The sequence below is a fragment of the Thamnophis sirtalis genome, unplaced genomic scaffold, assembly GCF_051295495.1.
Source record: "Thamnophis sirtalis isolate CommonGarterSnake01/CBP01778 unplaced genomic scaffold, rThaSir2_p1.2 scaffold_13, whole genome shotgun sequence".
NCBI lineage: Eukaryota > Metazoa > Chordata > Lepidosauria > Squamata > Natricidae > Thamnophis > Thamnophis sirtalis.
This window is the reverse complement of record NW_028261393.1, coordinates 189,771-217,570: the sequence shown is the minus strand read 5'-3', so window position 1 is coordinate 217,570 and position 27,800 is coordinate 189,771. Positions and strand designations below refer to the sequence as shown.

Below are 27,800 nucleotides of genomic sequence, written 5' to 3'. Positions count from 1 at the left end.
GGGAGCCATGCGTGGGGGTCACCAGCAGAGGTGGGGGTCAGCAGGCAGGTCAGGGCGGAAGCCTGGAGAGTCCCTGGACAAACATGCCCTCAAATCAGTCTGCAAATGATAATGAGTTTATTAACGATGCAACAGGTCCGGTGCCACCTGGACACTCGGGGGAGTCAGTGTGGCCTGGGTGTGGTGCCCTCGGCTCCCGGAAAGACCAGTGGGCTGACTGTGGTTGCTAAGAGCCCCCCAACTCTGTCACAAACTCCCCCTCCCCAGCGGGGTCTGCCTTGGCTGCCCTCAGGGCTCCGTACAGCTCAGTAACAGCAAGATGGCGTTTATTAAGGAAGTGGGCCTTGGCAGCGAGGAACAGTCTATATATTTAATGTCTAGAAAGGTATCTGTCCGGGCCTCGGGGGGCCGTCTCTCCGCTGCGCCGGCCCTCTCCCTGGCCAAGGGTCCGGAGCTAGTGGTGGCTGGCCACGTGTTGCAGGTAGGGCTGCAGCGGGTGGCGGGTCCGGGGGGCGTGCAGCACGGCCTTCAGCGGGACTCTTTCCATGCTGTGTTCAGCCAGCCAGTCCTCGCTGGGCAGCCAGGGGTTGGGCCCAGGCAACGGCACGGCCGGTTCAAAGGCTTCCGACTGGCCTAGCTGCCAAAGAGAAACAGAGCGTTACTGGGGGAGGGGGCCCGGGGAGGGGCCGAAGGACTCTGGGCAAGGCCCCGGGCAGAATCGGAGGGGCGGCTGGGGGGTGCCTGGGTTCCTGGAAGGGGTTTTGCATCATCTTCCTCTTCTTCACCATCTCGCCAAGATTGATCGGCTTCCACCCACCCGCCCCCCCCCCTCTGCAAACCAGGAAGGGCCGGGCTGGTCTGCTGGGAAGAGGGCACTTTGCCCAGCTTCATGGAAGATGGGAGCGGCAAAGGCCATAAATGGGGGGGGTGCATGAACAGTCCAACACGAGACCCCCCTCAGGGTGGCTGTGGTATGTTCCTTTTCCCCCAGGTCCATTCTGAGCCTGGAATTGCAGATTCTGTGGCTGCCTTTGCAGCCTGCCACGAGTGCCGCTGCTCCCATAACTTCCCGCAAGCCCACCGGGGGGGGGGGGCTGGGGGGAGCCTGACGGGTTAGGACAACCAGTGCCCCCTCTTGGCTTTGGTGATGGGCTCCTGAGCTGGACCTGCATGGACGGTGGGGAGGGGCTGAGCATTCTTCCCCAGAGATGCTGCTCAGGAGGGGTGTGAGCACGTGCCAAGGCCGCCGTGTACTTGGGACACTGAGGCAGCTTCATGGGTGGCCTAGGAGAAAGGAGAGAGCCAACCCCCGGAGCGCCAGTATTGGTGTGGAGGGGGTACTGCAGACCGTCTCATGTCTGACTCAGTCCTCCTTTGAGGCCCTGTCCTCAGCCGTTGCCTACGCTCCTTTGTTAAGCCACCCATCCGCTTCTACCCTTTGTGGTTTTATGGAGTCCAGCTCACTGCTTAAATGTGTGGCCTCCGTGGACCCTCCTTGTTACCTGTGTGGTGGGCGAGAGGACAAGGCCTTTGGGGTAGCTCGCCTCCTCCCGGGCACCGGACTCCGGCAAGGAAGCGGCGCTGGCATTGCTCTCCTTCTCCCAGCTGGGGGGGTCCTCTGGGGTGTACTGCCCTAGAAGAATCAGGTTCTCGAAGGTGGGGTCTGGCTTCACGTGGTGAGAAGCCTTGTGGTGCCTGGGGCTGCCAGGCCGGCTCCGGTAGTAGGCCGGGATGGGCTCCTGCTGGGCCTGCTCATGGCGCAGCCGGAGGCTCTGCTGGGCCACTCTGTGCCGATTTGCCACCGCCTCGGCCGGGTCCGGGAGGGGATCGTAGCCTCCCCCGCTGGGCCCTTCACCCCACACTTTTAGGGGCACCTCCCGGCTGGCTTCGGCAATGCTGAGCTCGTCCATCTGGCTGGTAGTGCCCTGGATGCCGTGGGCGCTTTCCTCCCGACTGTAGAAGCGGTCCTCGTCCATGGCGCTGTAATGTTGCGTTTCCTCCTCTGACGCCTTGGCGTGGCTGGGCAGCGATTCCCGGAGGCTCCTCAGGCAGAACTGGTAGTACTGGGTGAGGTCGTAGTTCTGCTTCAGGGGTTGGGTGGAAATGTAGGGGTGCTTCAGGGCTGCGCTGGGGGTGATGCGCTCATGAGAGTCCCAGGTCAGCATGCGTTTGATGAGCTCCACCATGCTCCGGAGGTCAAAGTATTCAGCCAGGGCTTCTGTGTCTGGGTAGATCATCTTGTGGACGTTCACCGTCTCCATCTGGTCCAGGGACTTGAGCACGTACTTCCTCCTCTCCACAGACTTCACTTTGGTGTCAGCCAGATACTCCGCTGGGGTTTTGAGCTGCCAGGAGTTCACCACCTCAGGGTGTTGGCTCCTCTTGAAGAAGAGGTGGGCCTTTCGGGCTGCGTTCAGGAGGGCGGGCCTGGGCATGCCTTGGGTCTCACAGATGTATCGGATTTGGTCGTACTCATTGTTCCCGGGGTAGAGGGGCCAGCCGAGGTGCAGTTCGGCCATCACGCAGCCCAAGGACCACATGTCCAGCTTCTCGCAGAACGGCAGCCCCAGCAAGATTTCTGGGGCCCGGTAGAATCGGGACTGGATGTAAGGCTCTTTGACGTAGCGCACTTCGTTGAAGATGCTGGCCGATCCAAAATCAATCACCTTGACCCGGAAAGGGTACCTCACCTGGTCCACCAGCATGATATTCTCCGGCTTTAGGTCAGCGTGGATGATTGACAGCTCTTTCAACTTGGCCAGGGCTCTCAGCACCTGCGTGGTCACTGTGCGGATGTGCCGGACCGGCAACGAGGAGAAGTTGTGCTCTTTCTGGAAGTCGAAGAGGTTTTGCTCCAGGAGCTCAAAGACCAGGTAGAACTTGAGCTCGTCGTGGAAGAACTCGTGGAACTGGACGATGTGGGACTCCTCAGAGTCCACCTCGGACATGGTCTGCAGCAGCTTCAGCTCGTTCTTGATGATTCTGCTGCGGTAGGAGTCATTCTTCAGGATTTTTATGGCGACCATCTCCCCCGTGCTCCGTTTCCAGCTCTTCACCACCTCCCCAAACGTGCCCTTCCCCAGAATCTCAAAGACGTCATAGAAATCGGACTCTGACTCGATTGTGACCATTGTCCTGGGCTTGCCCAAGCTCAGAAAGATGGGTGCAAAGTGGCTTCTTGCAAAGAGAGGTCCGGCCGCCGCGGAGCAAAGAGAATCCCAGCCTCCTCCGGAATAGGAGGTGATGCAACAGTCAGCCGGGTTCCAGAGTTGCCAGGTGAAGAAAGTTCTGTTATGGAGGCAGGGAGCCCACTCCTCCTGGGGTCTCCCAACAGCTCTTTCCCAGGAGCTGCTCCAAGGAGGAGAAGCAGCCCTGTGCAGGCCCCGAGGAACACCTCCGCGGCGCCAGCCAAAGGCTTCCTTTTAGCCAAGGGTGAGTACTGCAAGCGGATGGGCTGAAGAGACGTTTGCAGAGTGGAATGGACGTTCCACGGTGAGCGGAGGGACGTGGCTCTCTCAGAGGAAGCCCTCTTTCACCCCACACCCCGTCCTCATGTTCCGAGTGGGCCTTGAGCGAAGGACCAGCAAAGGGTCTCCCACTTCCCTGGTGGAGATGGAACGTTCAGTCCCAGATTATTAACATGGCCTCAGAGGATTTGGTCTAATCAGTTTGATAATTTAATTTAATTATGCAGAACTTTATACGAGGACCACACGCTTCTTTTAGTGTCCCCAAGGAGAGGACTCCCTCTGTAACAAGCTGGCTGCCCTCAAGGGCTCCCTGAAGGCCAAGAGGGGGGGGGGAAATGGTTGCCGAGAGAAAGGACCTGTTCGCCCTCCAAAAGCAGCACCAAACACCCCGGAGGGGGCAGAAAGCCCCCTTGTAGTTAGGTTCAATTCTAAAGGGCCAGATGTTTGCCGGCCCCTCACCAGGAGAAGAAGCCCCAGTCAAGAAGCTTCGGGTGGCTTGAGGCCAGCAAAGGCAGCTTGCTGAAAGACTGATTGATGAATGCATCACCGCACGTGGCCCCAGATGCCCAAAGGCCCAAGAAAGAGCATCGGCTGCTGGCTCCTCTCCCTCGCCTCCCGACACAGTATCAAAAGCTTGGCTTCCTTCTCTGAGAAGGCCCTGGCATCCAAGATGGAGGAGGTCCTGGTTTCTGCCGCTTAGGGGGTGAGGGCATTTCGGGCACAGAAATTTGCTTTGGAGTTGGCTCACTTCAGGTCCCCAACAGCAGGTGACCGGTGAAAGGGCAGAAGAAGCCAGGACCTCTGGGTGCCAGAAGTGATTGACTGATGCCAAAGGGAAGAGGAAGGACAAGGGAAGGGACCACAGAGCCCTTGGCTACTTTGACTGCTGGGCTGGTTCTGTGCAGAGCTGGGCAAAAGTGATGTATCCGTGGAGACCCCAAAGATGAAATGTGATGCAAACGTAATGGAATTAATTCACAGATTAATGTTTATTCAAACTCAGGGTAGAAAACAAGCAGCAGCCGTAGAAGAGGCCATCTGAGATTGGGTCACCACTTTTACACGTTTTAGAAAAGGTCAGTTTATAATTTTGGTAAAGAAGCAGTTATCAGACCTTTCAGTTTAAAGGACACTTCAGAACGCCACATTGGTTAAACGTTAGAATCAAAGGTTTCTGTACATCCAGAGCACTTGGCATAATTTTGCCCTGTCTAAGAAGAGGGCGAGGCCACCTAAACTGCCCTTACTCTCCCAATTTCCCAGGGCCCGTGACCCCCCCCCCCTGGTGCCACAGAAGGGTGGGCTATTCCCAGGTGCTACCTTTGAACAAGAAGGCCGGGAGAGGGGGGACAGTGGAAGCAGCGCCCCTGGGCAGCCCTTTGCTCCCCGCAGGCTCAGGGTCTTCTTCCCGCAGGGGCGTCTCCCACCAGTCCTCCAGGTGAGGGGCGTCCCCTTGTTTGCAGCCTCCAGGTGAGGTGCGCCCTGCCCCTGAGGGCCCCTTTTGCTCATCCCATGGAACAGCCCCAGCTGCTTCCCCACTCAAAGCTTCACCCACCCACCCACCCACCCACAATTAGTCTCATCAAAGGAGCTGGGGAGCGAGGCTGTCTTCTCATGGAAAAAGGAAGGCCAGTCCTTTGTCCCAAATGCAGCCTGTGCCCGGGAGGCAGGGGGCAGCGTCTGATGGGTTTGCCAGGTCTGCATCCCTTCCTGGGCTGGCTTCCTCATTTGAGGCGCAGCCCCGGAGCAAAGGAGGAAGGCCGTGGGGGCAGTTAAAACGGGGAGGCCATCGGAGAGGCGGCTCTACACCTGTGCCAACCAGCCCCCTCCCTCTGCCAAGGCATGCCCCCCCCCCCCCGCTGTTAGTACTGGACCTTACATGGTGTGAGCCAGGCACCTCCATTCAGAGTGCCTCCTTTTCCAGAGGCTTCCTGGGAGGGGGCTCTCCCTCCTGGGGGCCACTCTCTGCAGAGAAAGCCACAGCAGGAAGCCTGAAGTTGCCCCCTGATCCGCCCTGGTCCTGCTGGTGCTCAGAGATCTCCAGCACCTCTTGGGATCTGGAGCTTAATGCCACTTTTGGAAACCTGAACTTGCTGGACGGGTCCCCTTTGAAGGTTGTTTTCAAAGATGCCCCCCCTGCTTGGGGCCCGGCTGCAGCTACGGCCTCGGGGGCCACCCCCCCATTGTGCTTCTTGAAGCCAGAGAGGGTGATCCTGGGGGGCTTGAATTTGGCAGCCTTGAGGGCGGTGGCAGCAGTGGTGCCATGGGGGGCCTCCGCCTTGGCCTCCTCGGCCTTCACCAGCTGGACGCTCAGCTCTGGGTCGTTCTCGGCCCCCTTAGAGGGAGACAGGAGTTCTACCTGGGGCAGCAGGAGCTTCCCCAACTTGCTCGTCCCATCCTGGAGCAGCACCTCCACCCTCTCTCCCTGGAGCTGGGCGGTGTCCTCCGCCTTCGAGAAGCCCTGCCTGGGCCCCTTCAGCCTTGGGGAGGCCTTCTCCGCTTCCCCGTTGAGTTCGGCGTTGCCCTTGGGCCTGGAGAGGGAGACCCCGAAGGGGGGCCTCAGCTTGAGTTTGACAGCTTTGTCCTGGCACCCCTCTTCCCTTGCCAGGAGCCCAGCGGACCCTTCCTTCTCCTTGGGCCACCCCAGGGCCAGGAGGCCCCCCTTGGCTTCCGCCTCCTGCTCCACAAGGCCCCCGGGAGCCCCCAGCCCCGCCCTGGGCAGGAAGAGGCCAAGCGTGGGTATCTTCACCCGGTGCCACTTCCCTGAATCCGAGTGGCCGTCTGTCCGCTTCCAGCCCTCCCTCTCTGCGCCTTCCAGATCCAAGGCCCCCCTCTGCCGCATGTGGGGGCCCCCCACCTCATATTCAGCCTGAGGTTTGAGACTTGGAGCAGAAATTTCCAAGCCAGGGACCTTAAAAACTGATTTCTTCCCTTCTGGCTCCCCCCCACCCACAGCCTTCTGGCTTGGAGAAGTAGCGCTCCCTGTGCCCCCCGTGGTGCCTTCTGCCTCACACGCAGCAATACCGATCTTGGGCATCTTCAGCATGCCCTCCAGCCCCACCTCCGTTGCCCCTGCCGACTTGGCCTTCTCCCTCCTCTCCTGATCCCCAGAGAAGCTGACATCCAGCAAAGCAATCTGGGGCACCCTCAAGGCAGGCGCTGCCTCCTCGGCAGGGGGGCAGAGGGGCTGGGCATCCAGGCTCAACTCGGCCTCCGGCTTGGAGACACTGAGCGATGGGAGCTTCAGCCTGAATCTGCTCCCCTCGGTTCCCATCCCAGCCTCTGTTTCCAGCTTGCCGAGGCCGAGAGGCAGAGCGGGCACCGTTAGCCGGCTCTCTTTCGCCCCCGTTTCAGAGTCCAAGGCATCTGCGCTTCCTCTGAGTTTGGGGGGCTTCAGCTCCAGTTGGGGGACCCGGGGCAAATCCTCCTCGCCCTGCCCATCCCCTGCTGAGCCCAGGCCCCCAAATGTAGGCCACTTCACGGAAGGAGTGCCCACTGTGACTTGGGGCACCAGCCCTCCCCCATCCAAACCCATATCAAGCTCCAGCTGGGGAGCCTTCATTTTTGGGGCGCTGAGTTTCGACAGCCCCATTGAAGGCATCTTGGCCTTTGCTTCTGGCCCTTCCAGGCCAAGATCCTCCGCCTCTGGCAGCCAGGCCTTGGGCAAGGAAATGTCCACTTTGGGCAGCCGTACCTTGGTGCCCAGGGCAGAGGCTTCAGCCACCCCGTCTAGGTCTTTCTCTCCTCCCTTCCCCAGCAACTGCATGGCCGCCTCTGCCTCTTCCTTCTCCTCACCCTTCCCAAGTTTTGCCAGCTCCACCTTTGGCAGCCTGGCCTTGGCACCTGTGCCTGCCTGGAGAACGCCCTCTTCTTTGCAAGCCATGGGCAAAGCAATGTCCAGCTCTAATGTGGGAGCAGACACCTGGATGGGAGGCGCTGTGGGCCTCTTAAGCTCCCCCTCCTGCTGCTGGCGCTCTGCCTTGGCAGCATCTCCCGCCCGTCTCGCCACGCTTGCCCCCACTTCAGCTTTGGAACTTGGCCCAGCGATCTCCACCGATGGCACCTGAACTCTGAACCCGGGGCTCTCCGGCCCTGGGATCAGCCCGGCAAGCTTTGGCAACTCTACCTGGAGGAGGGCTTTCTCATCCAGCTCTGGAGCTAGAAGGTGGGCCTTCCTTCTCTCTCCTTGGGCCTTCAGAGAGGAAAGCTTCAGCTGGGGCATCTTCCCAAATGGGCCCTTTGGCTTCTCCTTCGGACTCCCAGGGGCCTTCTTGGCTTTGGCCTCCCCTTCTCCCCTCATGAGGCCCAAAGACGCTATCCTGAACTTGGAGGCTTTGGCCTCCTTCTCCAACATCCTGGGCTCCGGCTGCCCTCTCAGGCCCCCCTTGCTCCCTTGCAGCTTCACCTCCTCACTCTCTAGGGCGCCCCCCTCTTCTTCCTCGCCTTTGCCCCCAAAGCTCAGCAGGGATAGTTTTGGCCCTTTAAACTGGGCCCCGAGGAGTTCCGGAGAGGTTCCCTCCCTGTCCCCGCCAGCCCAGCCTTCCGTGCCTTGTGGGCAGCCAATGTCCACCACCTCCACCAAGGGCAGGGCCCATTCTGCTCCCCGTCCTTTGGCCGAGCCGTTCCTTGGGCGCTTCCCCTCCAACCTCACGGGCTAATTTGGCATCTTCTGCCTCTGCTTCCCATTTTGGTTTAGGCAAAGATATCCCAAACTTTGGCAATTTCAGCTTTGAACCCAGGTCGGCAGCTTCTCTGCCCTCCACTCCAGACGCCGAAATCTCCAGGCTCGTTTTGCTCCAGACTTTGGGGCCTGAAATGCTGAATTTGGGCAGGGCAAATCGAGAGGTTTTCGCCTTGACCTGACTCTCCGCAGTCTCCTCTGGAAAGCCTATTGGTGGGATCTCTACACTTGGCAGCTTCATCTTGACTCCTTCTGGCCCTTCGGTTTCTTCCGGACGTTTCTCAAAGGCAAGGTCCAACTTTGGGAATTTGGCCGCCATCCCAGCCAGAGCCGGTCCTTTGAGGCTCCCCATCCCTGGCTCCAGCTCAGGCTGGCTGACCAGACACTTCGGGAGACCGATTTCCACCTCCAGGTCTTTGCTCAGGGTCTCCAAGGTGGCCTTCGGGGCCTCAGGTCCCTGCTCAGAAACGTCCTTTCACACTGTGCCAAATCCAGCCCGACCCCAACTTTCGGCAGCTGAATATCCAGCGCAGGGACAGTTGCGGATGGGAAGCTCAGTGGGGCTGGAGGGGCGATCATCTCCACCTCTGGCCTCTCAACAGAGATGCCCAGCTCTGGCTTTGGTACCTTAGGAAGTTGCAAACCTGGCACCTTTATCGCCAGCAAGGAAACATCCACCTTTGGGAGGCCGACCCTCATTCCCGCGTCCCCTTCTGGTTTCAGCATTTTGACCTGGACTGGAGGTGGGGAGGGGGCTTCCTTGGCAGGGAAATCAAATTTTGGGAGGGATATTTGAGGCATTTGAAACTTACCTCCAGCCCCTTCGGCAGCCTCCTTGGGTTTTGCCCTTCCAGAAGGGGCAGCCGGTTCCCCCACAGCCTTGCAAAGATGCATCTCCTGGACTTTGGGGGCAGAGATGTCAAGGGAGGGCACCCTCACCTCAGGGAGCTTCACCCGCGTAGCCCCTGCCACCCCAGCTGCCTCTCGGCTCTCCAAAGGCTGCTCCCTCAGGGAAATCTCCAGGCCAGGCAGCTGAATTACGGAGCCCTTCGCCTCGTCTGCCTTGGAAGCTCCCGGGGCCCCCAGGCTGAGTTCCACCTGGGCCAGTTTGCCTGCTCCTCCTCCTTGGGCCTTGGAGCCCAGCTGGGGTACCCTGACCAAGGAGGCTCTGCCCGGGATTTCAGGGCTTTCCGTGCCCGCCTTCCCTTTGGGAAAGGGGAGCTCTAGATCCACACCAGGAGCTGCCAGGCCCAGAGAAGGCACCGCCCCTCCGGCTCTCGGCTGCTCCTCCCACCCCCTTTGGGGGCTTTCTCCCAGGGCCAGTTCCAGGGCAGGAGCCTTCATCAAGGGCACCTTCAGCTCCGCTTCCTCAGCAGAGACCCCAAACTTGGGGACTTTGATTCTGAACCCCCCCTCTCTTTTAGGGGCAGCCTCTGGGGCAGCACCCTCCAACCTGGGCAGGGCCAGGTCTACGTCCACCTTGGGAGCTGCCACTTCGGCGGCAGGGAGCTTCAGCCCGGCCTGGAGAAGAGCTGGCTGGCTCTCCAGCACACCGGCGCTCCCTTTGGGCAGGACAGCCTCCACTTTGGGCCAGCCGAGGGGTGGCGCTGCGAGGGCCAGGCGCTGGCCTTTGGGGCTGGCCTCCCGAGGCTCCTCCCCAGCCCCCATCCTAGGCAGAGCAAACTCCACTTGTGGGGCTTGGAATCCCATTTCCACTTTGGCCCCGGCCTCTTCCTTGGGCTTCTTCGCTTTGGAAAAAGGCAGAGTGAATCGGAAGGTCTTCCCCTCGCCTTCTCCCCTGCTTGCCTCCTTCGGTTCCGGAAGAGCACGGGGCCGGCCCATGGCAAGGCGGGCCTCGTCCGCAACGGCTTCCTTGACCTTCAGCCGGGGGAACTTCAGTCGGTGGCGCTTGGTCTCCAGGGAGGACAACTTCCGCGAAAGGCCTGGGCTCGCTTCAGCCACGGCCACCTCTCCAGCACTCCTGGCCTTGCGCAGCTTGGAGAACTTGGGGAAGGAGAATTCCACATCCACCGGAGGCCCCTCCGGCTTCCCGGCTGACAGGCGGGTCTCCATCTCCTGCAGGCTCTGTGCCACCATCCTCCTCCTCCTCCTCTCCTTCTTCTTCTTCTTTTTCAGGGAAGAGAGAGCCTGGATGTTCTGGGGAGAGAAGAAGCCGGGGCTTGGTGAAACTCCCTGGCCAAGAGCCCGGCCTCTTTCCCCGAGACCGGAGGGCTGCTTCTCTGGCAGAACGCCTGCATCTGAGGCTCCAGGAGAGGAACAGCCCCGTTTCCAGAGCTCCTTTTCGATGGACAGGGAGGGGAGGGGGCTTCTGGGCTCTTTTCTCAAGCCATCAGGTCTGTCCAGGGACAGTCAGCCTCAGCCCCTCTTTAGGCCCCCTCAGCCTTCCCTACATTGCAAGGGGACTCCGGGGACAGAACAGGGGAGGGACGAGCACCCAAGCGATCTTTCCAAACAGTTTGCAGGAAGCAGGAAGCTTGGGAAGCAGAGAAGCCTGCAGGCCGTTGGGAAGGGAAATGAACAAGCATCCTGCCTCGAGCTGAGCAGATCGGTCTCATCGCCCTCCAGGAACCCACCGGGGCGCCTGAAGAGGAGCCTGAGAGGACCGACTCTGACTTAGACCCACTCCGTAAGGGGGCAGCACCTCCTGGGCCTCAGCGGGATTGAATCTGGATTCCATTATAAATGCAGCTTGCATTTTAGATGCAGCAACTGCTGGAATTGCCCTTTAACGGATTTCTTAGTCCTGCAGTAAACTTGCTTATCGGAAACCTCCCTTCTGGGATGACAGCCTGGGAGATTCCCAGTTCTTGTCTCAGCCAAGAGAAGCCCAACGAAAATCTCTTCCCCGTTTCTCCTCCAAACTCGTGCTCAGAAAGGGGGAGCCTCTGAGGGCAGCGGACGGATCCCCCCTGTGCTACACCTCAGCCGCGGCCAGGGACTGCCGCCTGCCCTCCTCCCTGGGTAGCTGCTGTGCGGAGGAAGGCAGAGTCTGGGTTCCGGAGGTGGAACACCCAGGGCTGCCAAAGTCACCTACCAGCTTGGCCATCTTGGCTTTGGGGCCTCTCACTTCGAAGACGGCGGCTCCGGGCTTGCGAGAGACGTCGGTGCTGGGAACCACCCGCTTCAGGCAGAAGGAGATCTTGTAGGGCTCGGCGCACTTGAGGATCTGCAGGGCATCTTCATACTTGATGTTGTCAAAGTAAACTCTGGCACTCAGGAGCTGATCCCCTGCAAGTGGCCAGATGGGTGAGAGCGGATGTTAAGGGCATCCCAAGATCTCTGCCCACCACCCTGAAGGGCCCCCGTTCTCCCACAGAGGCAGCCTTTGGAGTCATGAGGACGGCCCGAGCGCTCCAGAGCAGCTGGACGAGGCCCCGTTTCGTCCTGCCCGGCCTGCCTGCTGCTGCCAGTCTCTGCCCACCTGAGTTGGGCCCTTGTGGATCAACCCTTTTTATTAGCTTATAAAATACAGAAGCAAATAAAAGAGGAAAAATAGGGGAAGGAAAAGGGAAGAGGAAAGTTATGGCAGCAAAATCCCTTCATGGACAAAATGGAAGGGCGCTTCGGGGCCCTCGGTGGAGGAGCGGCTGCAGAAGCCGATGGAGTCAGCAGAGGCGGTTAAACTGACGGCTTTGATCAAAGGCGAAATCCCAAGTGCTTTGGTTTCTACTTAGAAACCACTTCGGGACTTTGTGCTTAAGGTGGAAAGACACGAAACTTTGAGCTACGCTGATTAGATAGAACTGTTGTTACAGAAAAGGCTAGTTCACTCTTTTCTTCCTTTTTTCTTTTCTTCCTTTTTTCTACTTCTCTTTTCTTCCTTTTTTCCTCCTTTACAGCTTTCCTCTTATTTGCTTTTGCCTTTTGTATGATGAACTAATGAAAAGGGTTGATCTGGGTTGGGCGCTTCTTGGTCACTCACCTTCCTGGAGACTCAGCATTCGCGCAGCTGGAGAGTCCTTGAGCACATCCTTCACAAAAAGGCCTTCCTTCCCTCCTCCAGCCACGCTCAGCCCCCGGGCCCCGGCTCCGGCCTCCGTCTCCACCACCATCTCCAGCAGCTCAGAGGCCTCGATGGTCTTCTGCGGAGGAAAGAAGAATCCGTCCACCCATTCGCTGCCTCTGGCTCCCTGGGATGGGAACGGGGGGGGGGGGGGCGGGGGGTTCCTACTAAATTTGCCACGTGATAAAATCTGGCTGCTCTGGAGGACTCTCTCTACAAGGCTGCTTGTCCCACTGGGCAACCTCGAGGAGCGGCAGGAGTGGAGAAGGCGGAGAACAGGAAGGTACATTGGGGAAGGATGTGCAGATGGCGCACCTGTCTGATAGCAGCTGCAAAGCTGTATTTGCATCAGGAAGCCGAGCCTTCTCCTGCCAAAGCTGCCTTACCGCTCTTGCCAGGTACACCTTGCCAAAGCCGCCCGGCAACTGCCGCCTGCAGGGGACTTCAGGTGGAGAAAGGACCCCGGCCCATCCAGAGGCCTCTCTGAGCTTGGCTCCGCTTGCCCAGCTGAGCTGGGGCTTTTCCTAGCTTCCTTCCAGGGAAAGGGGATCCTAGAGCCCCCCCCCCATTCAGAGGTCCCTTCCTGTAGCCATCGAAGCTCACCTCCATTGCAATGAATTGTGCTGTCATCTTGCGGGTGGGGGCAGCAGAAGGATGTGCCCCTCCACTTCAGGATCTCCTCCCTGGTTTGGGCTGTTCTCAGGAGGGCCCCCTTCAGCATCACATGAAGCTTCTCTTGGTAGGCCTGGAAGGGGACGGAGGTTGCAGAGGTGGGAGCATCAGCCACCCCCCCCTGCCAGAGTGCCCAGACCCAACCTACCATCCCCTCCACCCCCCACTGGGACAATGATGTCCGAGCTTCAAGAATCGCCCCAAAGCAGTCCTGCCTCTCCCCACCCCCTTGCCTCCTCCGCCTCCACGAGAGACCCTCTTCCTCCCACCGGAGGCCCTTCAGAGGGGTCCCAGGACTCTCCCCACTAGGACAGGGAGCAAAAGCATGATTGCTGGAGGGGGGGCTAAAACCTTCTCCTCCCCATCAGTTGCAAGTGGGTTGTCATGGAGTAGGCTCATCACCCTCCTGCAGGCGCCCACAAGCCCTCCTTGCCCCAGAGCAGTCCAGCTTTGGCATGGCACCCCCCCCCAAAAAAAGCTGCCCCGTTTTCCAGGAGGAGGAGGAGGGCACCGACCCCCACTGCAATATTTGATTTAAAAGATGCACAGGCATTTCCACCCACTTATATTGTGAAAAATACAGTAATTTCCCCTATCCTTGAGGAGAAAATTACCTCCCTCTCTTCATCAAATTTATTTATTTTTCAAATTTATTTGCCACCAATCTGACAGTCCAGGTAACTCTGCAGGGTGCCCCAAGCTGCCTGGCTGGTGGCTGTAGCCGTAGAACGGGCAGCAGCCAAGGCAGTGGCAGGAGGAGCTGGCCCCCACCCGTGGAGTGGCTGAAAGAAAACCCTCCGTGGGACCGTTGCTTCCTTTCCTGCTGGCCAGCCCTGGGCTGGGGGCTGCCCTGCCTGAAAGCAGCCTCCCACAGCACAACCGGTTCTCGGGGTCTTTTCTCTGGGTCAAACGGCCCCCTCCTTGGAGGCAAACTCTGCCCACAGCCTGGAGTTCAATCCTGACTGGCTCAAGGATGGCTCAGGCTTCCACCCGTCCGAGGTCAGTAAAATGAGGATGCAGATTGTTGGGGGGCAAAATGCTGACATTTGTAAATAGCGCAGAGAGGGCTGTAAAGCACTGAAGCGGTATATAAGTCTACGTGCTATCGTTATAGTACTATTGCTATTCCTTGTGCAAACGATCCAATTTATTGGATAGGATTTTTGCAATGACTCTGCCTTATTTGTACCACACTTGGGCACTTATTTTAGATCTTATTTCTGTTGTTATTTAAGTTTGTATGGCATCGAGAGGCATTGGGAAGTATACAAATACTAATAACAATTCTCAGTTATGTTTTAATTTGGCATCCGCTTGAGGCAGGGGGCAGGTGTGTTAAGACTGCTTGTTATGCCTTTCATCTTGGCAGGGGGGGCTCTTGGGAAGGCCACCCCTTCCTCCACCTCCACCACCCCGGAGCCTCTAGAAAAGAGAGCCAGTCTCTGCCCCATGGATGCCTTTGGGATCCCCCCCCCACAGGCATCATCAGCAGTTCCTTTCTCGCCTTCAAGCCCAGTCCTGGTGGGGGCCATGCTGCTGTTCGAGGAGCAGGGCATTTCATTCCCACACTGGACACTGGAGCCCACGCCACTCCATTCCCCAAAAGGTCAGGGCTCCATGCCAGGCATTCCCTGCCCAGGAAGACAAAGGGGCGCTGAGTCCCAGCCAGGCCTCTGGCATTGCCAGCATTCCCAGCAGAATTCCTTCACGCCTCCTCAGTCCACTGGGGCCGGCAGCTCCAAAGGCTCCTTCCCACAGTGGCCATTGGGCAGGAGCAGGACCCCGGAGCAGCCGGGGCAGCCCCACTCTTCTGACCAAGCAGAGGAGTCAAGGGAGCTGGGCTGCTGCCTCCCCCTGCTTGCCTGTGCAGCCTGCCCGCTGCTGGGGCAACTCAGAGGACCAGCCTGGGAGGACGGAGGATGAAACAGCCAGGAGGGTCTTCAGTCCACTGGCGCTGGACAGGGGTCTCTGGCAGGGCTGGGAACAGCTCGTGGGAGTGTTTGTGGTCACCAAAAGGCCAAGCAGAAGCTGGAGGGGTTGAGTGCCTTCCGTGGAGCCCAGGAAATAGCTGCCAATAAGGCACAGCCAGGCCTGGCGGGAAGCCCCTGGGGGCGAGGGCAATGCCCCGTGCTTCTTTGGAAGGCAGCAGTGCAGCACGCGGCCCTCAGAGGCCTCTTCCAGCAGGAGCCCAAGTTGCCTCTTAGGCAACGGCACTGTAAGTCCCTTCCGCCCGTCCAGGGCTGGAAGCCAAGACTCCCCAGACACGGGCAGCAAAATTAAAATGGACCCAGGAGGTGCCAGGCTGGGCCTGGAGAACGCCTCCATCCCTGGGCCAGCTGGAGGGAGATGCTGACAGGACTTCAGCAGCTCCCATAGTTTGAGTGGAAGAGGTAGCGAGCAAAGACGGGGGGGGGGGTTTCTTTGCTCCCTCCCGCCTCTGCTCATGGCCGAGCAGCTGGAAGGCTGGGGAGAAGGTCAGGCATTCTGTAGTCTCAGCAAAACTCCACGGAGGGAGGCAGAACGGGGGCCGAGGCTGCAGTTCCACCCAGCAGAGACAGCCCAGAAGAGTGACTCAGCCTCCCTCCCGAAGGTGGGCAGCCCAGAGGCATTTCAGGCGCCACCATCTGCTCTTGCTGGATGGCTCTGCCTGTTGTGTCCTTGTGCTGGACGGCAACCTGCCCCTCCCCCCCGGCCTTGCCCACTTGTCCCGTGAGAGCAGCCTTGCCCTGGCCGGGTGGCCAGAAGGGAGGATCAGCCCTCCGTCCCTGGCTTGGAAGGATCCCTTTCAGGCTGAGCTGTGAAAGACGGAGCCCTCAGGCTCCAGGGAGGGATTCCGATGACAGGCCCAGCAGCGGGACAAGAGCGCTGGGAAGGGGGGAGGCTGGTCTGATCCCTTCTTCTGCAAGTCAGGCTAGTGCTGGGGGGAGCCAGGCTTTCCCTCTCCCGCACTGGACCCCAAGGACAGCCGCTAAGAGCCCATTCCAAGGACCAGCTGCAGCCCTCCTGCCATCCGGTCCCTCCCCCTTATCTGGGTAATCCCCCATGAGCTCTGCCCTCGCCTCCCCCTTCCCCTCTGCCCCCCCCCCCCGCAGCCTCTGGGCTCTGCTCCCATCTCTCCTTCCAAAAGACTTCCCTAGGGACCCCCCCCCCCCGTCTTGTCCTCTCCTTTTCCTGCCCTCAAAGCAGACAGCAAACATCCTGGCAGCTTCATTTCCTGGCCCCGAGGGCAGGGCCGGTAGCGCCAAAACCTTTCCTCCCATTGTCTCCTGGATGGCCCCCCCAGCCCCACTCCTGGCACTGGGCCGCCCAAGCCCAGGTGAGGGGAGCCCTGGCACAGCAGCTGTCAGGAAAGGGACCAACTCCCTTCCTGAGGCGGAACCCCATTCTCAGTTGCTTAAGGCAGGGAGAGGAGCTTCCCTGGCCTTCCAGAGTTCCTGATCAAAGAGGAAAAGCCGTTTGCAGTCAGCTAGAAGCTGCCGCCATCTCTGCCAAGAGGGGCTCTTCCTGTGTGGGTTGTGCCAAGCCACCCTCACCCTTTCCAACCCAAGAAGCATCAGCTCTTGGGAGATTCGGGAAGCAGAGCCCAGGTGCCTACAGGTGACCATGGCCAGGGGCCAAAGCCTGGGCAACCCAGCAGCAACTGGACCATCCAGGTGCCCCGAGGCTGCCACTCCGGCCAGGAGAGGGCCCCCCCCCCCAGTGTGCTTTCTTTTAAAGAGCAGGGCAGCTCCAAGGCAGCTCCGAGCCCACCGCGCAGAGCCACCAACGCTGGCGGCCCTTTGGGGCCAGATTCTGCAGACCAGAACTGCTGCTCCAATTAAGTAAAAGATGGGAAAAGGAAAGTATCAGTCAAAGGTTGAAAGAGCCGCCTGACCCGGGAACCAGCGGCTCTGGGGACATTTGGCTAATGTGGAAGGAGAAAAAGCGGCCTCCAAACTGGAGTTGGGCCAAGCTCAGCAAGGTCCCTCGATTCCCCCCCCCCCCCCGTCACTGCCTTTCCCTGGCCGCGGGGCATCCGAGATTCTCCTCGTGGCTACCCGAGGGCAGGGGGCTGCCGGGCCGACCGGGGGAAAGCGGAGGGCACGCCTTCTCCTGTGGCCGGCTCGGAAAGAGCGCGGAGGCTGGGAAAAAGGCGTCGAGCTGAGCCTCGCCTCGCGGGCTCCCCCGGCCAGCAGATCAGCGGCGCCCACCGGCCCAGCGGGAGTCCGCGCGCCCTTCCCTTCCGCGCTTGCCGCGCCCAGTGGGCCAGGCTGGGAAAGGGCCGAAGGACGCCGGAGCTCCCCTCCCCTCGCCCAAGACCGGCGCGGCTCTGCACAGCGAGGCGCTCCGGTCTGTCCAAGCGCCGGCCCCTTCAGACTTACCCGAGCCGGTTCCTCCGCTCCGCTCGCTCCGCTCCACAAAGCTCAACCGCCGGTCTGGCTGAGGCTCCGGGCGCGGTCCAGCAGGAAGCGGGCGGCTCTGGCTGACCCTCCATCCCGTGGGTGTCCGAGGCGGGCGCGGCGGGGCCAGGGCAGGGTCTGGGCGGCGTCGAGGCGGCTCCGAGGCAGCCCCGCCCAGAGAGATGTTGGGACCGAGCGGCCGCCAGGCACCAGCTGCCAGGCGGAAGGAGGGACCGGGCGAGAACGCCTCTCTTTACCGGAGCAGGAGTTTTGTACTTATTGTATTTTAATTGGTCTTTTAATTCTGCTTTTAAACGTTGTTGTTTGTCCTTGTCCATGAAAACAGGAGTGTCAAATGATAGCAAAGGTAATTCCAGATGCACTTAGGAGAATTCCGTCTCCTTTGGGAGTAAGAAAAGCCCCCCTGCATGCCTCCAATTCTCCCTCCAGCAGCGCAGAGGAGACTGGAGTCCAAATGCTCAGCCAGATTCAGAGGCGTTGTAAGGGGCGAGCAGGGGAGAGCCGGCCAGCCACCCACTGAAGAAAGGAGATCTCCAGGTTCCCATGGGTGAATCTGGGCCTGGCATCCAAGTGAGGAATCAGCTTTACCTCAACAGCCTGGGCACAATGAGAGGCCTTCGCCAGAGGCCAAGGGGGGCTGCCAGGAAGACTTCCACCCCATCTCAGCCACAAGGCTGGGGAAAACGCCCTCCTGGCCCACCCTCCTCCAATTGGGAGCTGGGCTTCTTCGGAAGGATGGGAGAAATGTGCCCCTCCTGCCCTCTGCTGGGTTGGTGCTCCAGCCAAGTCGCCCAGGAGGCTGCTTATCAGAACAGCACCATGGCGCGGGGTCTCAAGAGGTGCCAGCTGGGGTGCCTCTTGGCAGTGCAGTGGGCTACACAACTTTGGAGAGCAAGGTGTGTTTGTGGATGAGGTCACGGCAGCTGAGTGAGGCTGAAAACGTCCCCTTGCAAGCAGACCCAGAGAACCAGCGTCTCGTTTTCTGTCCTCCCCCCTCGTCCCAAAGATGCCCCCTCCAAAAGGAAATTCGACTTTCTTGGGGTTTTTTTTTCTTTGAAAACGTTTCGCTTCTGTTCCAAGAAGTTGAACTGATGAAGCTTCTTAGAAGTGAAAGCTTTTCCGAAGGAAAAAATAAACAAGTCCAGTTGCCTTTTGGAAAAAGCACCTCTGGGTCAACCCTGAACTGGATGATGAAGGATCTCCATAGACGTCCCACCCTCTCCCTCCAGAGGTTTTCCTTTTTCTTTCCCTCATTATCTATTTGCTTATCAAGCCTCTGCCGTAACCAGATAACTTTTGGTAACCCACATAGAATATAAAGGTGTTTTTTTACACAAAAAGTGTGTAGAAAGGAGGTTGGGTCAGCCTTAATGTACATTTAAATGTAAACACAGAAATCTGTAACTTGCAAAAAAGGGCCAAGGAATGCTGCTAGTCCCGAGGTGAAGAATCTCAAGGGGCAAAGCTGAAAGTCCCCCTCCCCTCTTTGCGCCATTCTTAATATCGGTCCGATTCACGGGAGGAGGAGAAGAAGAAGATAAAGGGAGAGAGGGTGAGGCCCTGGGTGAACTTCTGTAGTTGCCTCGATAAACAAGTAACTAGTCAAAACGTACCTGATGTATTCTTCAACTCCAACCACCGTGGATTCCACTGCAAGGTTAGGAACAGCCCTTTGCTTAGAAAATTTAAAGATGTATTTAGAAGACCAATTATGGACAGACAAACAGGCTGGAATCTCCATCAGCAGCAGCAGCAGGAGGAGGAGGAGGAGGAGATCAGGCAGGGCAGAACAAACCTCGTTTCACCCACGTAACACCTATCCTCCGGGAGCTGCACTGGCTGCCTGTTGATCTCCGAGTTCGCTTCAAGGTGCTACTTGTCACCTACAAAGCCCTGCATGGTATTGGACCTGGGTACTTGAGAGACCGCCTACTGCCAATCACCTCCACTAGGCCGATACGATCCCATAGATTAGGCCTCCTCCGAATCCCATCAGCCGGTCAATGTCGGCTGGCAACTACCCGGAGGAGAGCCTTCTCGGTGGCTGCTCCGACCCTCTGGAACGAACCCCCGTGGAGATCCGGACCCTCACCACCCTCCAGGCCTTCCGCGTCGCCCTTAAGTCCTGGCTGTCCCGACAGGCCTGGGGCTGAAGATTTCAACCCCACTCGAATGGTATGACTGTTGTGTTTTTAATGGTGTATTGTTTTTTATGACTTGTTTGTCCTCCCTCCCCTTGAGTTGTGAGCCGCCCTGAGTCCCCCCAGGGAAAAGGGCGGCATACAAATAAAGCATCTCAATCTCAATCAGCGGCCGGCACGGCGCCCCCCCCCCCTGCGCTCCAGGCGAATCTCTCCGATTGGATGGGAGGAGGGTCGCTCGGGGCGCCCTGCGTGGGCGGAGGGAGCCATCGCGACCAATGGGAGTGCTCGCACGAACGCCTCATCTCCATGGAGTGGGCGGGCGGAAGGAAAGCCCCATGCGCTGATTGGCTGCCCGGTAGGAGGCGCTGCCCGCCGCGGAGGACGCCCCTCGACTGCGGCTGGGGCAAGGGCGACCCCTGGAGGCGGCGTTTGCAGCCTCGTCGCCCGGCGTTCCTGTCCCGAGCCTGGAGGCGCCGGGCTGAAGCCGTGCGATTGGCCCGGGAGAGCTCGCTGGTCCCCCGGCGCAGGACGGTTCCGCTGCGCTGGTGCTGGCGGAGAGCCGAGACGGCCGCCTCCTCGGAAGAAGCACCCCCACTTTTGAAGATGTTTGGTCAACTTAAGGCAGGGGAGACCCCTAAAGCCCCTAAAGCCTCTTTTCCTCATCACAACCACCCTGCAAGGTGGGCTGGCTGAGAGAGAGGGCCGATCCTCGGCTAAAGGGAGGATTAGAACTCGCATCTCCCCGTTCACCGCTGCACCAAACTGGCTGTTGTGTAATATGAATCCATTTAATCATGGCTTATGCAATAAGAATATTTTTAATTGAATATGTGTGAGGACTAGCTCAATCTTCTATTTTACCATTCATGAAATCCTAGTTTTTCATGTTTCCCTGCATGAAAAGCAGCTGACTTATTGCCCCCGAGTGGCCACTAACTGCCCATCCGTGTTTACCCTCTTGACATTTCTGTGTCCCAGTGCAGGTGCGACAACGGCCGGGGAGGGTGCAGCCCTCCCCCCCCCCCAGAAGGCCCCACCTGTAATCCCTCCTTAGGGCCACCTCACTCTTTTACAGCCTTTTAACCACAACACAAAGAATGGATAATTCAGCAGAAGAAATTATTGAAAACTCCTTCCAAGTCAGTTCTTAATTAGATCCCAGTAATCACATTACCATCCAAATAGGTTAGCATTTATTTGATTAGCTGCTTATGCTTTGTATGTTTTCAAGTTGCACAGAACTTTGCAAGCATCAACATGAATTAAGGTTTCTTAGCAACACAGGAGGAAGATTAACATTAACCCGGGGATATTCAGTTACTTGCCATCCAACCTTTTACTAATTCTGATGGGTTTGTTTATAGCTGGCCACCCAATCGTCACGGTGGCCTCCGCATCCAACCTCCTTTCTGCTGATAGAAGGGGTTTGGCTGCTGCCTTCCACTTAGAACATAGAATCCTAGGGTTGGAAGAGACCTTTGAGGTCTTCTAGTCCAGCCCCCTGCTCGAGCAGGAGACCCTAGACCATTTGTTCTGTCCAAGGGCTTTTCTCGGTGGAGCAAAAATCTTTGCTGCCCCAAAGAGCCCTTTCTGACCTGGGAAAAGCAGCTGCAGACCACCGGCCCAGACGGGGGCCAAAGCCCACCCAGCTGTGCTTGGGTTCACGGACTTCCTGTGAGAGCGGGGGGGGGGAGGCACTCGGTGGCACAAGGGGCGGCGGGTGAAGGCGTCCAAGGCAGCGATTTCCAGCCTTTTGAGGAGGGGGCTCATTCCTTGGCATAATGCCTGGAGAGGTAGACATTTTTCCCATCGTACTCCGATGTGGTCAGGCACTTGAGGAAGAAGTGCCCCAGGTCATGCTTTGAGATGACTCGGGCACCGCTCGAGGTGTTCACAGTTACGGTGTAGTCGCCGGTGAGGGGCTGGTCACCTGCAGGAGGAAGAACACCCATTGCCAGAAGCTGCATGCAAAGCCCACCTGCGCCAGCCATGCAGCCCCAACACTTGGCTCAGCACCAGCTGAGGAATAGCACTGGAAATGGGGCGCAGGTCCACATTAGGGGGCTCAGGTTTTTTTCACAGGTGGGAAATGGTTTTTTGTGCGTGGTTTTTCTGACACCTCCCCAGTCACAAACCCTTCCTGCATCCAGACTGATCCGTCAGTTGCTGGTCACTCTGCCCCCACCACCCAGATCTCTGCCCAGGACGCACCTGCAATGTGAGGTGGCATGACGTAGACGCAGTCCAGGCCAGACTCCTTCAGGATCTGCTGCATGCGGATGTGGTCTTCGGTCACTGGCCGCAGCCTGGCAGGAACCTTGTCCGGGTCCCACATCAGGAAAGCTGCAAGAGACCCACAGCCCCAGGCCAAGTCGACTCAGCCCACCTCTTTGCGGAGAGAGGGGGGGAGCGTCCAGGGGCACCTCAGCGCCCCAAGATGAACAGAGAGATGCGGTCAGATGAGGGCTGAGGAGACCAAGGAAGGCAACCTCCCCATGGGGGCCCTGTGAGGCCCCGTCCCGTCTGGCCTGGAGAAGATCAGAGGTGGGGCCAGCATCTCACTGACATTCGTTTCCTTCCAGTTGCCTCCAAGACCGTCAACTGCCTGGCCAGTGGAAGCGCCTCTCCATTCTCTTCCCTCCTAGGGACCCCAAGGCGGTTCTTTTCCCCAAGGAAACCCGGGGCTGTCAGACAGGTGGGGGGGAGGGGCTTCTGGCCCTTTGCTCAGCTGCAGATCCTACCCAGGAGGCAGGAGGAGGTGACCTCCAGGTATTTCACGGGAGGCCTACCTGAGAGACAGACCACCACTTTGCCGATGCTGCAGGACTTCATGGCTGCCACGATGTTCCGGGTGCCTTCGGACATCATGGTGGTGGGACCTGAGGGGCGGAGAAGGAAACTCCCATGAGCCCAGGGCCTCCGAAGAGGGAGAGGCCGGGGACGAAGCACAAGCGTTCCTACTGAGGTCGTTGCGGGTGCCCAAGATGATGATCACGGCGTCCTGTCCCTGCACAGCTCGGTCAACGTCTGCCCGGTTGAGCACATCTCCCACCACCACTTGTGCTGGCTGGAGGTCAGGGGGCAGCCGGGCAGGATCCCGAACCAGCACCGTCACCTGGTAGCCTGTCAAGGGGGAAGAGAAAGCAGCTGGTCAAACCTCCTCCCCCAAAGCCCTTGGAGGGAGGAGCAAAGGAAGCCTCAGGGCAGGCGGGGGGGGGGGGGAGAAGCCTTCAGCCCTTTGCCCCGAATGGGTTGGCGAAGGGGGGGGGAATTCAGAGGAGGAATTTATGCTCCCCCCACCGTCCTTCTGGCCAGCGCTCTCGCCTGTCCTTCTGCTCCGGCCACCTTACGGGCGGAAGGGAAGAAGTTTGGTGTCCGTTTCCCTTGGTTACATTCCTTTTTCTGCAACACTGTCTGTCCCCTTTAACGTCCAATTGTCTCCTCAGGTTGTTCAGCATTAAGTGCTTTGCCTTTTTAAAATAACTTCAGGGAATTCTTTTCTTGGCTTGTTCACATATTTAAGAAATAAATTACAGAGGAAATGCTAAACCTGTTTAGCCTGGCGTAATTTTTTGCATTACCATTTTTTGTGTGGTAAAACATTCTTTTTTAGATCTAAAGCCTCTTTCAAGCACACCAGCCTTCTTTAGGGACTATTTTATATGTTCTGCCAGTGAAGGGCATTTTATGCCACCTACTACCCTTAAATGGGTCGTTCCAATTAATTATTTTGTGGTGGATTTTTTTTCCTTTGACAATTATTGAGCTGCTCTGGGCAATTCTGGCCTGTGTCCTTTGTCTGTGCCAAGTCTGGGAGCTCAGGACCAACCAACCCCCTCAGGGCAGCTCAACTCCACTTAAATGTAATCCAAGCCTCCCTTCCCCCACACCACCCCATGGCTCTGAAGCTTCCTTCCCCCCCCCCTCCATGACTTCAGCCAGTGACCCAGAGGACCTTTGTACTTTCAAACTCAGAGAAGCTGGAGGGCCTAATCCTACAATCCTCCAACTCTCCCCACCTAGGTTGACCAGCCCAGAGCCCACCACTCCCCAGTTATGGCTGCAGTGCCCATCCAGAGGGGCATTGGGGACCCCCCATTTTCACTTCCTTATCCAAAACAATTGAGGCAAGCTTCCCCCCGCCCCCGTCTGTCTTGCAAAAGGGGGGCGGGAACACCAGCAATATGTCTCCCCAGCAGAGGTAGGCCAGCCCCCCCCCTTGGCTGGAGGAAAAGGGGGGACAGAACAGCCTCCAGAATTAGCTCAACTCCGAAAGAAGCCAAAAGGCCCCTGCAAGGCTGGTCCCAGACTCTCCTCCTTATCACTGCCCAGCACACGGCAAGCAGCGGGGCGGGGAACGCCGGGCGAGGTGTGGTAGCGAGTCTCAAGCGCCGAGCCAGCCTGCCAAGCACACTGGAACACGGCCAGGCCTGCTTTGGGGTTCAGTTCTGTGGCCTCACCCGCAGCTAAACCAAGCTCCCATCTCCCGAAAGCGCCCTCGGGACGACGGTCTCAGCGGTAGCAGCAGCCCCAGGGGAAAGGCAGCCTTCACCCGGAAGCCTTGAATCTTGACCAGCCCCGCCACCCACACACAGCCGCCCCGGGTGCAATGCTCCTTCGGCACCCACCCACGCACCCCCATGGTCAGCCGCTGCGCCGCTTCTTCGGGGGGGGGGGCAGCCGTGTCCCGAGCGCGGCTTTCGCAGCCGGGGGGACGGCGCGGCCCTTCGCGGGCCCCCGTTGGTTCTGCCCCCCCCCCAAGCCGACGCCCCCTGCCCTGCCCTGCCCTGCCCTGCCTCACCCGCCCGCAGGGCTTGCGCCAGGGTGGCCAGGCCCGTCATGCCGGTGGCGCCGAAGAGGGCGATTTTCTTGCAGGCTGCGGCAGCCGGGCCTCCAAGCGCGCGGCTTCCTTCCATGCCGTCGCCTTCTCGCCACTCCAGCCCGGGGACGAATCAAGCCCTTCCGCCTGGAGCTCCGCCCGAAGAGGCCGGGCCAGCGGAAGGCGGCGCTTGGCCGCTTCGCTTCCCCCGGCGGACAGGTCGCCCGTCAGCCGCAGCCAGGGGCCGAGCCCCGCGGCCTCACTCGGGATCGCAGCAGAAGGAGCGACCGAAGCCCGTCTCCTCCTCCGCCGGCGCGCCTGCCTCCCCTCCCCCCCTGGGCGCCCGAGGGAAGCGGCCGGTGGCCGTCTGAAAAGGGGCGGGAGCGGCTGATGCGCTGGGCAGAATCCAGTCTGAGCCTCCTCGGTCGAAGCGCCTTCCTGGCAATCGGTCCCCGTCCCCGGGCTTTGGCAAAAGAGGGCAGCGCAGAAAGAGGAGGGGAGGGGAGGCCTTGGCCGGAGCCCAGCCGGCAGAGCAAAGGTGCAGGGCTCTGCCGCCGTTCTCTCGGGGCAGCCGTCCCCGCTCCCGGCTCCCCGCTCCCCGCTCCTTGCCCAACCGCGCGGCTCAGCCATGCGGGGCCGTCCGTCGCGCTTCCTCCCATTCGGCCTGGTCGGCTCAGTTACCGGCGAGAGCAGCCGCCGCCTGCCTCGCGCCTTCCCGTCCTCCAAGGTGCCGGGCGTTGCTCCGCTTCTTTCCGCCGCAGCCGCGCAGCCGCGGCTTCCACCTGAAGCCCCTCCTCGGCACTCGCAGCCGCGGGAAGCCAGCGCTGCGCTTCCCCTCGTTCCAACCGGCACCCGCGGCTCGCGTGGAGAAGCCGGCGGCCGGGCGGAGGTCAAGGACGGGCGCAAGGTGACGACCCGCCTGCTACCGCAGACCCACCTGGGCATCTCTCCGGCGGGCGCGGGCTGCCTGGCCGCGTGCGCCGGGTCTGCTGAGCGGCGGCAGAAAGGCGGGCGCCGCTCCTGGAAAGCCCCCCCCCCCCGCCTTGTAGCGGGCGCGGCGGCGGCGGGAGGGGGGCTCTCCGGCTTTCGGGGAGGGGCTGAGCGGCGCTCCTGGATTGGCTGCTCAGCCAGGACGGCGATAGCGAGCCCGGCGTAGCGGCCCCGCCGGGCGGCTGGGCTCGGCTCTGCTCCTGCGCCCATTGACGAGAGCGGCCGCCAGCAGAAGCTTGCCTGGTCGCTGCCGCCGCTCAGGCGTCGGGGAGGATAAGGCCCCGCAAGTGGACGGTGCTCAGGTGAGGTTGGCCCGGCCGCGGCTGCGCTCGGGGGAGGAGGCTGTGGGCGCCCCTGGGCTCTGACGACCAGAGCAGGAGCGGGAGCGAGGCGGAGAAGAGCCGGAGCCGGTTCTCCGGAAGCTGCTCGGAGGGGAGGGAGCAGGCCGGGAGTCCGGCCGCACAGCAGATGGGCCGCACTCCCGCCGCCCTTCGGGACCAGCCGTTCCCGCAGCAGGCCAATTTCCCCGGACGGCAGAGGAGCAGAAAGGCGGCTCTTGTCTCCGTGGGGCAGACCCCTCTGTGAGCCTCTGGCGGCTGCTGAAGGGCTGAGGAGGGGTCTTCTGACCCTGGACGGGGTCTGGTCCCATCCCGATAGAAGGAAGGGGAGGGGGTGGCCCTGCAGCCTCCCTTCCTGAGCCCAGTTTAGCCAAACAAGGCCCCGGTCGCGGTTCCTTCCCTGACCCGATGAAACAGCACCTCTCCTTCGGCCTTGCAGTCTTGGGCTCCAGATCCCTAAACCGGGCAAAATGTGAGCTGCATATTTGGGGTGTCCAAATGTGTGGGTAAATTATGCCCATCTTGCTCCCCTGCGGCTTGCTGGACAGGGGTGTTGCCCCAGAGACCCCCCTCCACCTGCCCTGGGGGTTGGGAGCAAGGGAGTTACTGGTGGTGCCTTGTGCTGAGTTCCATCAGAGGAGGCACAAGGAGCTGCTTCGCCCACCACCCTCGCCCACCACCCGCTTCCCGGCCTTTCTGGATGGAGGACTCTTGATGAGGCCAGGAACCCGTTTCCCTGAGCGGCTCCTTAAGATGGCCAGGCACCCAGGGCTCCGGAAACCACTGAGGAAACCAGGCTGCCTTGAATATGGGTGGGTGGGGGAATTATTCTGCCATACCATGTGGCTGTGGCCTGATGCTGTGAGTCCGCCCCCCCAGGGCTTTTGCCCTGGCACAATTCGCCCCCCCCCTCACACCTCCCCCCCCCCCCCGATTAACCTCTTTAGATCTTCTCTCAGCATCATTTGCCTTTCAGCCCCAGCAATAAATATCTATCCCAAGCCTCCTTCCCCACAGACTTTCGTTGGGCTCAGACTCTGTCCTATCACCACTCTCTTCCTGCAATTGAATCAGGAGGAAGCCCCCTCCTCCATAATTTAATCTGCAGCTGCTTTGCCCCAGATTTTCCTGGGGGGGGGGCACTTCTGACTCCCAATCTTCTGAATGGGCCCGAATGGGAGGAGAGGGAAGTCTAGCAGTATGCAGAAAGTTTTGGACGGACACACACACACTCCTCCCAGCTAGTAGGGCAGTCTAGCTGCCTCGAGGGTCTCCAGGTTGCACCCTGAGGGAAAGGGGGGGGGGCTAGTTCAAACAGATGAGCTGTGCCGCCCTCTCATCTGCTTTAAGGGGCAGCAAGGCCTAAGCACCAAATTCCCCCCTCTTGCCTTGTGTCTTTTCCCAGCCTTGCCTGGCTGGCTGCACTGGGGACTGATTGAGAGGGGGGAGGCGTCTGCCAGCCCCTCTCCATCTTCACTAGAGAATCACCCAGTTGGTGGCATCTCGCACAGCCTTTGGGGGGCCAGGTGTAGGCGTAACAAAGCAGGTGTGCCCCCCCCCCCCCGGTGCTCCCTTTCAAGGGCTCCCATTTTCTCTCTCCTCCTTTTTTGGAATTCTGAACTCAGCATGTGAGCGGCTGGTGCAGCTTCGGAGGTTCATGTGGCCCCTTTATGGGGCTCCCAGGAAAGCAGCAACATGGCAAATGTTGCACCGGCTCAGCTGGATAATCAGGAGGCCCAACAGCAACTCAGCCACACCCGATGGGAAAGCACCGACCCCCACCAGCCCCGGCCTTGGGAGGAGGCCTCCTCGGGCACTGTCAAGCTCTTCGAATGCTCACGGATCAAGGCCCTCGCGGGTAGGCCTCCTCCTCCCCCTCCTCCTCCCCCTGGGCTCCTCTCGTTGGGCCGGAAAGGATATTGCCGATGGGGAGGGGCACCAAAACGGGGCTGGGTGAGGGTGCTTCCCCTCCGAAATGGTGCAGCCAATGTGTCTTTCAATAAAGAGGGGGGGTGGCCTAATGCCATCCCTCCCCCCAAATTTTGCCAGACGAGCGAGACGCAGTGCAGAAGAAGACTTTTACCAAGTGGATCAACTCCCACCTGGGCCAGGTCTCCTGCCGAATCGGTGACCTTTACACAGACCTGCGGGACGGATACCTGCTGACCAAGCTGCTGGAAGTTTTGTCTGGGGAGCAGCTGGTATGGGGATCTCTTGGCTTCTTCAGGGACGACTGCCCCAGAAGACGAGGGGGGGGTGCCT

General features: G+C 59.7%; 4 protein-coding genes across 6 annotated transcripts in view; 1 reads left to right on the top strand and 3 right to left on the bottom strand.

Annotated features, from left to right (window-relative positions):
- Positions 1-268: 268 nt before the first annotated feature.
- Positions 269-3,131, bottom strand: LOC106541099 (homeodomain-interacting protein kinase 4). 2 transcript variants are annotated; one of them, XM_087727894.1, is made up of 2 exons: positions 1,491-3,131; positions 269-628 (listed from the first exon to the last, which is right to left on the bottom strand). In XM_087727894.1, the coding sequence occupies exons 1-2, from the start codon at positions 3,129-3,131 to the stop codon at positions 455-457; spliced, it is 1,815 nt and encodes a 604-aa protein (XP_087584020.1). In that variant the 3' UTR covers positions 269-454. The 2 variants fall into 2 exon arrangements, with proteins under 2 accessions (XP_087584020.1, XP_013911910.2); XM_014056435.2 differs by having other exon boundaries at positions 269-637; positions 1,503-3,131.
- A 1,914-nt stretch (positions 3,132-5,045) lies between these two features.
- LOC148042853 (uncharacterized) lies at positions 5,046-12,784 on the bottom strand. Its single transcript, XM_087727925.1, is given in 6 exon segments — positions 5,046-8,061; positions 8,063-8,622; positions 8,625-10,308; positions 11,207-11,400; positions 12,095-12,254; positions 12,779-12,784. Coding segments are annotated over 6 exon segments (5,292 nt in total). The 3' UTR covers positions 5,046-5,373.
- A 7,777-nt stretch (positions 12,785-20,561) lies between these two features.
- On the bottom strand, positions 20,562-24,502 carry LOC148042852 (flavin reductase (NADPH)-like). Its single transcript, XM_087727907.1, has 5 exons — positions 24,193-24,502; positions 22,353-22,514; positions 22,181-22,270; positions 21,603-21,734; positions 20,562-21,321 (listed from the first exon to the last, which is right to left on the bottom strand). The coding sequence occupies exons 1-5, from the start codon at positions 24,305-24,307 to the stop codon at positions 21,158-21,160; spliced, it is 663 nt and encodes a 220-aa protein (XP_087584033.1). The 5' UTR covers positions 24,308-24,502; the 3' UTR covers positions 20,562-21,157.
- An 868-nt stretch (positions 24,503-25,370) lies between these two features.
- The window catches only part of LOC106541071 (spectrin beta chain, non-erythrocytic 4), a 29,997-nt gene continuing 27,567 nt past the window's right edge, over positions 25,371-27,800 (top strand). Inside the window, exons 1-3 of one of the 2 annotated variants that reach the window (XM_087727892.1) lie at positions 25,371-25,502; positions 27,164-27,396; positions 27,588-27,739. In XM_087727892.1, the coding sequence (XP_087584018.1) occupies positions 27,234-27,396; positions 27,588-27,739 (315 nt within the window). In that variant the 5' untranslated portion in view covers positions 25,371-25,502; positions 27,164-27,233. The remainder of the gene's footprint in view (positions 25,503-27,163; positions 27,397-27,587; positions 27,740-27,800) is intronic. The other variant, XM_014056398.2, reaches the window with a different exon arrangement.